Source organism: Arachis hypogaea, chromosome 6 (genome assembly GCF_003086295.3).
Source record: "Arachis hypogaea cultivar Tifrunner chromosome 6, arahy.Tifrunner.gnm2.J5K5, whole genome shotgun sequence".
NCBI classification, from domain to species: domain Eukaryota; kingdom Viridiplantae; phylum Streptophyta; class Magnoliopsida; order Fabales; family Fabaceae; genus Arachis; species Arachis hypogaea.
Window position 1 is genome coordinate 84,794,700 of NC_092041.1, and position 12,116 is coordinate 84,806,815.

The 12,116-nt window shown below is 40.4% G+C and overlaps 1 protein-coding gene across 1 annotated transcript; it reads right to left on the bottom strand.

Moving 5' to 3' along the window:
* Positions 1 to 520: 520 nt before the first annotated feature.
* Positions 521 to 4,869, bottom strand: LOC140173697 (uncharacterized). The gene is made up of 5 exons (XM_072198215.1): positions 4,354 to 4,869; positions 3,270 to 3,638; positions 2,898 to 3,215; positions 892 to 953; positions 521 to 839 (listed from the first exon to the last, which is right to left on the bottom strand). The coding sequence occupies exons 1-5, from the start codon at positions 4,867 to 4,869 to the stop codon at positions 521 to 523; spliced, it is 1,584 nt and encodes a 527-aa protein (XP_072054316.1).
* Positions 4,870 to 12,116: the final 7,247 nt, after the last annotated feature.

Genomic DNA, 12,116 nt, shown 5'->3' on the forward strand with positions numbered 1-12,116 from the left:
GTAGCAACCAATCTGTCACCAAGGTGGGAAACAAGAGGTTACCCTTAGCATGGACGCAACCCATTGCTTGTCTGATGAGGAGAGGGATATTGACCGGCCTCTTAGTGGGTATGCACCAAACAAAGAAAGGCTATGTCTGCTGTAATGGATGACTCATGAGTGCTTGGAAGGACGTAGTGGAACAAGATCTGCGCCCACGCTTGAGCTTCTACAGTAAGCGTGCATGCGTCAATGCACTTAGGCTGGAGCCTGAGTCTCCCTTGGGTCCAAAATGATTCCGGTTCGGTAATAACCTTAAGGATAGAATCCCAATCAAAGCCGCGTGTGCACCGCTGTTGCAGGACCTCTTGGTAACCATTTGTCCTATCCGCAACTGGCAAGACCTTAAGTATACCTTGAATGGCGTCTTCCAAAATTGGGACTTGCTTTCGGCGCACAAAAACTGTCTAAAGAGAAGGAGAGTGGTAATTGGAGTAGAACTCCACCACCTAAGAAAGGTTGCCTTCTTGTGGTCTCCGCATTAGAAATCCCATTGTCGCCGCTCAATGCGGGGTAAGACACACTGAACAAGATGCTCTGGAAGAACGAGGAGGGGTTTAGAGTGGTAATTTCTTTCAACCATAGCGGGGAACATGAGCTCACAATAGCGGTTAGGAAACCTTGTGGGGTCCTTTGCAGGATTGTCCTTCTCTTTCTCATCAATATGAATGATGATCTTCACCCTCTTGGAGAGGGGCTTGACTTTTGGTGCAGGGAGTGCCTTAGCAGTTGTTCTTCGAGGTGTCCTCTTAGGAGGCGGCTTTTTCGGAGCCTTTTCCTTGTCCTTTTTGATGGCCATCCTGAAAAGGGAAGGAAAAAAGAAAACATTAAACTCAAAGAAGCAACATTAACATAATGACATGCAAGTGAGACATAACGCCATAAATGAGTAAAGCGTCTTGAAGACATGACAGCTGCAACATGTAAGCAAGACAACAATGCAATTATCGGGCATATCACTAGCATGAGATGCAAGAGTGAAAAGGACATGCAAGTAAGGCATGAGAAGAATAAGCTCAAGCATCAATAACAACACAAAGTAACATATGCAAGAAAGATAATAAGCACAAGAAAATTAATCACCTAATCTAACTCCAAGACAATAAAGCATGCAAAAGAATTAAAGTGGAGTTAGAGAGGGTTGAAACACAATTCTTGCAATATAACACAAAGAAGCAAGTTATGGGTATGAGCATATGAATGATAAAGATGAAGTACAATAAGCTCAATGCACAATAAGAAAGCAAGTGTAGTAAGAGAAGAGCACCAAATTGAAAGCATAGTGTCAAAATAAACTAAAAATGTCATAGGTGCTTATCAACAAACACTTGGTGTGCAACATTCAAACAATAGACAAATTGAATAAATTCAAAAATATAACATCCCAAAATGAAATACCCAACATCCATTACAACACCACATAATCACAAGGGAGTCAAAAGATATCAAAGTAACCCATCAAAGTAAGAGCTAACTCAAAGTTCAACACCCATGAAAAATAGAAAAAGAAAGAAAGCAAATAAACAAGAACAAATTAAACAAAATGCTACTAAGAAGGAATAAAAGAGAGTAAATAAATGTAACTAATAAGAAAAGAAATTAAACAAAGACAAAAGAGAAGGAGGAAGAATAGAACCTTAGTAGGAGAAGAAGAGGGTAAGGTATGGTGCAAGTGAGAAATAGAAGAAGGGAAAAGAGGAAGAAAGAGGAGAGAGAAATAGAATGTGGGACCAGGTGGTGGTCGCCGGTGGTAGTGGGTGGAGACAAGGTGGTAGGAAGAGGGAAGGAGAAAGGAAGAAGGAATGGAAAAAAGAAAGTACAGGAAGAAATGAAAACAGGGTGCGCTGCATATCAACTACGTCGGCCAATCGACGCGTGCACGTTGCCCACGCGTATAGCAATGACGCGTGCGTGTTTTCTCACATGTATGCATGGGGAGCAAGTGTGCTCCCAGCACAAAGTTCACGCAAAGCCAGCATAACTCTCGGGTTCATGTACTAGAAGGCGCAAAATGTGCAATCGATGCGTGCGCGTCGCCCACGCTTACGCGTGGGTGAGTCGAAAGTCAATGGACACATAGGTATCACATGACGCGCACGCGTGGAGTGAAGTTGTGTGTTGCGCACAGTAACATCACCACTCCCGTATAACTCCCGGGATTTTATACCAAGAGTTGCAATGTTACCAATCAACACGTACGTGTCGTGCACGCTTACGCGTGGGTTGGCAATGTGGATCAATGATGCGTACACGTCATAGACGCGCACGCGTGGATAAGGATTGAGCTCCCAGCACCAATCTCGCCCAAATCTCGCACAGCTCTCGATTTTTTGTACCAGGTGTTGTGTAGGCCACAACGACGCGTACGCGTTGCCCACGCTTGTGCGTGGGTGACCCCTTTTTTTAGCGCGTGGGTGACCCCTTTTTTTAACAACATAGAGAAAGGCAATTTTAACATAATCTTGGCAGTCATTCAGCTAGATAGTTCAAGAAAACACTCACAATTTCATACAATATTCAAAATGAAGCATTTTCTTCAACAACATCAATTCAACCAACCAAGATCAATGAATTCTCATGAATATCACAATAATTTAACAAAATCAAAAAAATCTAGTACATCTAGACAAACTCAACAACATCAAGAACTCACAAAATTCACAAAGGCCCTAAAACTAGATGTAAGAAAGTATATACAAGGAAGATCATACCATGGTGGGGTGTCTTCCACCTAGCACTTTTCTTTAACGTCCTTAAGTTGGACGGTCATGAGTTTAAGTTCCTCCTCCCTTGGGTGTATCCGTAAGTAGGAACACCTCTAACTCCTTCGGTGAGTTGTGACCATGATACTTCTTTACCTTGTCGCCATTCACTTTGAATGTTGCACCACTTTGAGGGTGGAATAGTTCGACCACACCATAGGGCTTTACTTCCTTCACTTTGAAGGGACCATCCCACCTTGAACGGAGCTTTTTGGGTATGAATCTAAGTCTTGAGTTGTAAAGAAGAACTTCCTCACCTTCTTGGAAATCCTTCTTGTGGATATGGTGATCATGGAATGCCTTAGTTTGCTCTTTGTAAATCCTTACATTCTCGTAGGCCTCTATTCTAAGGCACTCAAGTTCCTCTAGTTGCAATTTTCTGGCTATGCCCGCCTTGGTGAGATCCATATTGCACTGCTTAACCGCCCAATAGGCCTTATGCTCAATTTCCACCGGGAGGTGGCATGCCTTTCCATAGATGATCTGAAAAGGACTCATCCCCAACGGGGTCTTATAGGCCGTCCTATATGCCCACAGTGCATCTCCCAACCGAGAGCTGCAGTCATTCCTTTGTGGATTTACCACTTTTTCCAAAATTCGCTTGATCTCCTGGTTGGACATCTCTGCTTGCCCATTTGTTTGGGGGTGATAAGTGGTTGCTACCTTGTGTATTACCCCATATCGCTTGAGTAGTGCTTCTACCTTCCTGTAGCAAAAGTGAGAACCTTGGTCGCTTATGATTACTCGTGGCGACCCATAGCAACATACAATATTGTTTCTAATGAAAGAAACCACAGCATTAGCGTCATCAAGGCGGGTAGGTATCGCTTCCACCCACTTTCATACGTAATCAACCGCTAACAAAATATATAGATACCCACTTGAGTTAGGAAATGGCCCCATAAAGTCTATTCTCCATACATCAAATATTTTACAAAACAACATTGGTTGTTGAGGCATTTCATCCTTTTGGGATGAATTTTCTGACTTCTGACATTAGTGACATGACACACAAAATTCGTTAGTATCCTTGAACAATATTTGGCCACCAGAATCCACAATCTAAAACCTTTTTATCCGTCCATTGTGGGCCAAAGTGGCCACCACACTCGGATGAATGACAAGATTCAAGAATGGGTTGGATTTCGGATTCCGGGACACATTTTTGAATTACTTGGTCTACTCTCCTTTTCCACAAGTGAGGGTCATCCCAAATGCAATATTTGGAATCAGTCATCAATTTATCCCTTTGATGTTTTAAAAAGTTGGGAGGGAAAATATTAGCAACCAAGTAGTTTGCCATAGGAGCAAACCAAGGAAAACTATCTGAAACAGCATGCAAACCATCCAAAGGAAACGAGTCGTCAATTGGAAATAGGTCATATTTAAGATTTGTAAAGCGGCTTAGATGGTCCGCAACTAGATTTTGTGACCCACTTTGATCCCTAATCTCATTGTCAAACTCTTGCAAGAGCAAGATCCAACGTATGAGTCTAGGTTTCAACTCATTCTTTGTCAACAAATATTTTAAAGTTGCATGATCCGTATATACCACTATTTTGGAGCCTAGAAAGTAAGATCTAAATCTATCCAATGCATGAACAATGGCTAAGAGCTCTTTCTCCGTAGTGGTATAATTGGATTGTGCCGCATCCAATGTCTTTGAGGAGTAAGCAATGATGTAAGGGAGCTTACCATCGCACTGTGCAAGAGCGGCACCTACGGCATGATTTGACGCGTCGCACATGATCTCGAACGGCTGCGTCCAGTCAGGACCCCTCACAATTGGTGCCGTGGTAAGAGCTCTCCTCAACTCCTCAAATGCATCCACACAAGCATTATCAAACTCAAAGTCTATGTCCTTTTGGAGTAGGCACGATAACGACAATGCAATCTTGCTAAAATTCTTGATAAAACGCCTATAGAATCCTGCATGCCCCAAAAAAGAACGGAGCTCCCTCACAGAAGAGGGGTGAGGTAAACTGGTAATGACATCAACCTTGACTGGGTCTACAAAAATGCCCTTATCAGAAACTACGTGTCGTAACACTATGCCTTGTCTCACCATGAAATGACATTTTTTAAAATTTAGGACAAGGTTAGTGTTAACTCGAGTTAAGCCTCAAAGTGGTCCCTGAAGTTGCACTCGAGCCTCGTAGTAGTCTCTGAACTTAAAAGTTACTCATATTCATCCCTGAAGTTGCACTCCGGGACTCAGAGTCATCCTTCCGGCACATTCCGTTCATCTGGCGCTACCAGAAAGCTGAGTTGGCCTCCTTCATGACACGTTGGCAAAGAAACGGCTAGCTGACATGGCAGAAAAACTTTTCTGATTCAATTTGGTCCTTCAATTCAAGTTAAAAACCCTAATCCCTAATTTTGAAGAACCATCTCCACAGTACTCACACTCTTCTCTTCTCTTTGGTTCTCTTCTCTTGTCTTCTCCATCTTTAAAGTCAGACGATTATGGCCAGCGTGAGCAACAGAACTGGGAGCTCGAACAACCCACAATGGACACCCCCATGCTTAATAGCTGCCTCTCGAAATAATCAAGTAGCACGCATCTCTTTCTTGACTAATCGCTCAGTGATAAACCCCGATTTTGTGGTTTATCGTGTGCTTGTTTTGGGGGTTTTTATCAATATTTCTCACACTTATTCACAAGAAATGCATGGTTTTGTGTTCACTTCCCAAAGTTGCTCCATTGTGGAAAACATGCTTATTTTGCATTAGAATTGCTATATTTTGATTCTCTTTATTGCCATTCGATGCCGTGACGTATTTGTTAAGTGATTTCAGAATTAGTAGGGTAAGAATGGCCTAGAAGAGAGAATGAAAGCATGCACCAGAGGAAGGAACATGAAGATTTGGATTTTGGGAACTGCAGCATTTGCGCGCACGCGCATGTCACGCGCACGCGTGGATGAGGACAGCTGGAAGTGGCATGCAAGGATGGACGCATCCGCGCAGGCCAGAGAATTTCCACCGACGCGAATGCGCAGCTGGCGCGCACGCATGGATCAGAAAAGCAATCGGCGTGTGCGTACGCATGGCGCGCACGCGCGGGAAGCTGCACGTGACCTCATTAAAAGAAATCGTGCCTGGCGATTTCTGAGGCTCAACAGGCCCAATTTCAGGCTGTTTCTGCATGGAAAAGACCTAAGGATGCTAGGGAGAAAGGGGGAGACCAATCATTTTACACTAAGACACAATTTTTCTAGTTTTTAGGTTTTTTGTTCTTCTAGAGGAAGTAACCCTTGTTCTTCTTTAGATCTAGCCTTAATTTGATCCTTCCTTGTTGAATCTGAATTGGGTTTTGTTAATTACTATCTTTGATTGCTTAATTTGAATTCCTTAGTATATTTTCACTTAGATCTTGTGTTAGTTTATGGATTTTTGTTAATTGTCACTTTATACCCATTTCATGAATATTGTGAATCTTGACTTGTTGATGTTACATTGATGATTTTTATGCTTCATTGTGTTGTTTAAGCTCTTATAAGTTGATAATTGTTAGTGGGTATTTGTTGATTTCAATTCAATTACAATTTGAACATGTCTTTTATTAATGCTTACCAAGTTTTTGATGAATTGTTTACCTTAACTATGGAGTAGTCCTTTTTACTCTTGGCTTAGGCCAAGGGAATTGGGTAAACTTGAGTCATTGGGTCTAATGGATTTGATGATTTGAGAGTCCTTAGTGGTCAATTTGATATCCATTAACACTAGTCTACTACTAGGTTAATTAGTAGTGAGGTTAGGCCTTATGGGTTGATGTTGACCAAACCATTTGACGTACTTCAAGTGTGGAAGTAGACTTAATGAGTTCGGCTCCTCATAATTGTCAAGATATGGTTATTAGACAAGGATAGCGACCCCAATTCCCATGCCTAACCAAGAGTTGCTTTTATTATTCATATTTGAAAATCAATTTCTCAGTTGTCTTGCTTAGTTGTAGTTATTGTTTAGTTAAGAGTAGAGTTAGATTGAATGTTGGTTCCTTATTTTGAAATTGTTTACACCTTGCTTGTTGTTTGAATTAGTTCCTTGCACTTTAGATTGCTTAATTGCTAAGATTCTCAATTTACTTTCTTGTTAATGAATCACAACCCCAGACTTCTAACCAATGTTGAAGCACATGTTTGCCCATTCTTTGTGAGACGACCCGAAGTTTGAATACTTCGATTATTTCATTGGGGTTGAACTTGTGACAACCAATTCCATTCTAAATTTGATCCACGAGGATTTTTGTTGGGGGAGCTATACTTGCAACACAATTTCATTTAGAAAATCTCTTCCGACACGGTTCCTGTGCGTCCATCACTTAGTATAATCTAAATCTTTATTTTGTCTCTATGAGAGATCAGGATCATTTGATTGAAAGCATTATTGCCATATATATTAACCATGCCTTTATTGTGTGTGAGAGATTTGTCGGGTACATGTCATCCACATCTTGTTTCATACCAGTTGTTCCACGGAACAAATCAAATTGTGTTCTAGGAGGTAGTAACCCTGAAAGATCCCAAAGGAAAACACCGCATCAATGAGTTGAAGAAAAGTAGAATAGTTGATGTCCTGCACTGAAACAAAAACGAAAATGAAAATAGTGAATCGGATACAAATGCACACTTCAAAGTGACATCAACATATTACTGGGTTATTACCTTGATATAATCATAAATCGGATACAATGTACTTATATAATCATAAATGGGAAAAATAAACCCACAATATTAAGAACCACCTTGGTGGTTATGAACTTGAGCCATTGAATTATATTAGAATTAAACAATCCTGATTTCAGTCATGTTTTAGTCTAAAATCTTAATACCTTATACATTTTTTACATAATTAATAAACTAAATTTGAGACTCGAATTTGAGTTAAGAACATGAACAGTTGAACGTTTACTGAATGCTACCATGCCTACAATCTTACAATACACTTATAGCAAGAATATTGAATTTTATTTAATTAATGATTATTATAGTGTATAGCATAATTAGAATGCTAGTATTCTACTACGGTATTATATAGCTATGGAAAAAGTAGGAGTATAAGCAATGTTTGTAAACACAATACCATAAGAAAATTATCTCTGGGGCACATATTTGGGTGTAAACATATTATACAAAAAACGGTATTTTATATCTTCTATTATCTTTTGCAAAGTTTCTCAATCCTCACAGGAACCCCTTATCAAAATGCTAGAAAAACACCATTAATTCAAGAAGAAAAAATGAAAAGAGAAGCTTGACAGCCCATCACCAAAAGAGAAAAAGGAAAGTAATCCACCAGTTCAAATGATAAGAAATTCTCCAAACCATTATATCCTTAAAAGAAACAATCCTAGAATTATCCTATAAAGGATCTTGCAAATGAAAGACAGTAAAAACAGCTTATACAAGCTTTTACAAGACCATATATGAAACCAGACAGTAAAAACAGCTTATACAAGCTTTTGTTCTCTTAAACACAAGCCTCTAGGTGAAACAAAATACAAAAGTGAGACATATTTAAAATACATCAAAAACTCAAAAGAAGTATCCGGATCCTCCACTTCTGTCACCAACCAGACAACTCACCGAGGTGGGTTGCGACCTGCATCCGAAAAATACAACATAAATATGGTATACGAACCGGAAGTTCTCAGTATGGTAACAGTGCCTAGTGATGTAGGATATAAGACCCCGGGACGCCAAAGGCAATCCTAGACTCCATATCCATCACAAGAATTCAAACTTAAAGCATTCTAAACCAAATTAGCATAAAAGTAATTTCCTTAACTCAACTTAAGCCGTAGTACCATATAAGGGTATTCTATCTTAGGGGATTTCTATTCTAAATAAAACACCGCTGTCTCACAGCCTTCACCAACCGATCTACCATGCGATCCCATCACCATCGCCTTCCAAACCTCCTCAACCCCAGTAAAAGCACAAGTATATACAACGCAAGTAAAACACAAGGAGGCATATACAGCAACTAATACAAGTAGCAATTAGACATGTTAAACAGATAGGGAAAACAATATCAAGTCGGCAAAGCATACAAATAGGTAGAAATTGCACATGATAAATACCTGCCCTACTGGCTGTGATATCACATTGTCGGTTCAACTGCCAACCTGACACATCTCCATGGAGATGTTGCCTTCGAATTCATGGTGTGGGAACCCCCGAGATATAGTGCTCAGATCACTGTCCAGGATTTTGCGCCTGCACGCTCTGATGATCTGAAGGGATGCGAGCGGGATCTATTGCCTCTAACCTCACATCTAAGAGCAAGCGGGACAAACCACCGCCCTTATGCCGCCGCCGCTACCTCGATAGGCGGGATCCAACCTCGGCCCCTGCCGGGCGCATATCGTCTCATAATCTCAATGAAAAAGTGGTACAGTGGTTTTCAAAACATTTTTAGTACAAGATGGATCCATCACTTCATTCAGAGTCCTAGACTCTTTTCAACCACTGTTCATTCATATTTCAGTTCCTTGATTTTGCATCTCATTCATCAACCATTCGTCACACGTCATCAAGCGTTCCCCAAAAAACAGAAACCTAGTACTCTGTTTGCTAACTTTTTCCAAATAATAGTGTCTAAAACCCTTAAACCATTTTCCATGTTTGAGCACCCAAAAATATGTCCAAAAGTCTTAAAAAGGAGTTATAGAAACTTACAACCTCATCGGGAAGGTGAAATAGCTGAAAACAAAGCAAAATTTGAGAAACAGGGCGTGTGCGTCCGCATAGGGGTGTGCGTGCGCACGCCCAGGAAATTTTAAAAACTGTGCGCATGCACAGGGTGCGCGTACGCACTGGTGTCAAAACATAAAAGGGTCTGTTCACTCGCACAACCTGTGCCAGCGCCCCCAATAGATTGGCCTCTCCAACGTGTGCGTGCGCACAGGTCTGTGCGTACGCACAGGTTGCAATTTTTGCATTGGTGTGCGCGCGCACAAGCTGTGCCAGCGCTGCAGGAAGATTGCATGCCTCTGTGTGTGCAGACGCACAGGTCACAATTTTTGCAGAGTGTGCTTGCGCACAAGGCTGTGCGTGCACACATACCAGAAAACTCAAAATTCTGTAACTTTGCAAAATTTCCAAATTTTTATCACCAACTTTGAGTGGTCATAACTTCCTCTACAAAATTCTAAATTTCACAAACTTTATATCGATTTAAAGGGTTTTTAAAAATCTTTAATTCTAAATAAATTTCAACTAATTTTGAAAATCGAGTCAAAAGTTATGATCAGACAAACTTCACCAAAATTCTACTTTTACCCAAAACCACAATTTTCACAATTGCTTTGCAAAACACAACAGAAGCCAAACCAAACCATTCCAAACTCCACTTTTCATCAAAATCAATCCCATATATCATATTACACCAAACTTACCACATTTTTCTTTCACTTTTCCTTATCCACAACATCAATATCATTATATCTCATATATCAAACTTCATTAACAATTTTTCAACTACATTACCAATCAATCATCACCAATATCACATTTATCAACATAATTCACTCCTCAACTTCCCAAATCATTTATCCTCATCATACCACTATTAATCATCAATATCAAACTCAAAATTATCATTTCATCAAACATCATTATACAATATCATTCAACCATTTATCAACCATTCAAATCCAATCCTATCTTATGGTCACTAGCCTAAGTGTCCATGAATATTATATACTACATAAAGAAAACCAAAACCATACCTTGGCCAATTTCTAATATGAACCAAATGAGCTTTCAACCAAAATCCAACCACCAATGTAGCTCCAACAAGCACCAACAAGCCCCAAAGTCACAATAATCAAGCTATATACATATAAATCACCACAAAATCAACCTAGGGCTCAACATAAATCAAAAGTTCACAAAAGATCAAAGCCTCTTACCTTTCCCAACAGATTTGGATAGCAAAACCCAAAGCTAAGCAAGGATTAGAGTGAACCTAAACATCAAGAATCACAAAAACTCACTTAATCAAAAACCCTAGGTACCCGAAATTTTGGAGAGAAAAACTGGGAGAATTTTGAGCTTAGCTCTAGAGTTTCTTGGATGGGTTTTGTAGAGCTCTTCACAAGGAATGCGTAGCCGCAGACGGCACACAAATCGGAGCTCTATAGCTCAAGATATGAGCTTGGGAAGATTGAGGTGGAAAGGGTTTTCTTCTTCCTCTCCTCCCTTTCTCAATTTCTGAAGTGCGTGTGTGTTTATGAGGCTAGGGTTCATATAAATGAACCTTTATATATGTTGGACTTATGCCCAACTTGGGTCCGGTTCAACCCGTTAGCATTTTAAGCTCGTTTGGCTCATCTTCAGGCCAAACCTTTAAAATTAACGCCTGATTTTCCATTTCTACTGTTTTTCTAAGGTTTTTGACTATTTCTACTTTTTCTCGCGCAACACCGGGCAGACTTGAACCGGTTCAACCGGTTCAACTGTCGGTTTGCAGATTTTCACGGTTTTTTACAGAAAACACATTTTCTGGCTCGAAAAGACCTACTGAGTCCAAAAATGATGTTTAAAACCTCAAATTCTCACTTTAACGTTTTGGAATCAAAATTGGGCAATATAACCACTTAATTAACCGGTTCAATTAATTGCGGTTCTTATATTCTCCCCACCAAATAAGAAAATTTTGCCCTCAAAATTTGAATTACCTGAGAAAAGCTCGGGATAATCCTTTCGCATCTCGAATTCCAATTCCCAAGTATGCTCTTCAACTCCTGCTCGCATCCAAACAACTTTGACCAACTGAACTTCTTTTCCTTGCAGCTTCTTTACACTGGTGTCGTCAATTCTAACCGGTGTCACTTGAAAAGTCAAGTTTTTCCTCAACTCAACCGTCTCAGGCTCCAACACATGAGCCGCGTCTGACATGTACTTACGGAGTTGTGACACGTGGAACACGTCATGTAGGTTAGATAGGTGAGGTGGCAAAGCCACTTGATATGCCACCAGTCTGAAACGCCTTAGGATTTCAAACGATCCTATATACCTCGAATTCAACTTTTTGGTCTTGATTGCTCTTCCAATCCCAGTTGTGGGTGTAACTCGTAGAAACACATGCTCTCCCACTTCAAACTCTAACGGTTTTCTTCTCTAGTCCGCATAACTCTTCTGTTGACTCTGAGCAGTCAAAATCCTTTCTCGTATTATCTTAATCTTCTCCGTAGTCTCTGTTACCACATCTAGACCCACTACACTTGCTTCACCCGATTCATACCAACAAAGTGGAGACTGGCACTTTCATCCATACAAGGCCTTATACGGAGCCATCCCAATCCTC

What these genes read in the sequence shown, in the direction of transcription:
- LOC140173697 (XM_072198215.1), bottom strand. Translation starts at nt 4,869, where the DNA reads ATGGTGAGACAAGGCATAGTGTTACGACACGTAGTTTCTGATAAGGGC. An exon ending in TTCTAGGCTCCAAAATAGTG is followed by an intron (nt 3,639 to 4,353) that starts GTATATACGGAT and finishes TACGTATGAAAG; the next exon opens with TGGGTGGAAGCGATACCTAC. An exon ending in TTCAGATCATCTATGGAAAG is followed by an intron (nt 3,216 to 3,269) that starts GCATGCCACCTC and finishes GCGGTTAAGCAG; the next exon opens with TGCAATATGGATCTCACCAA.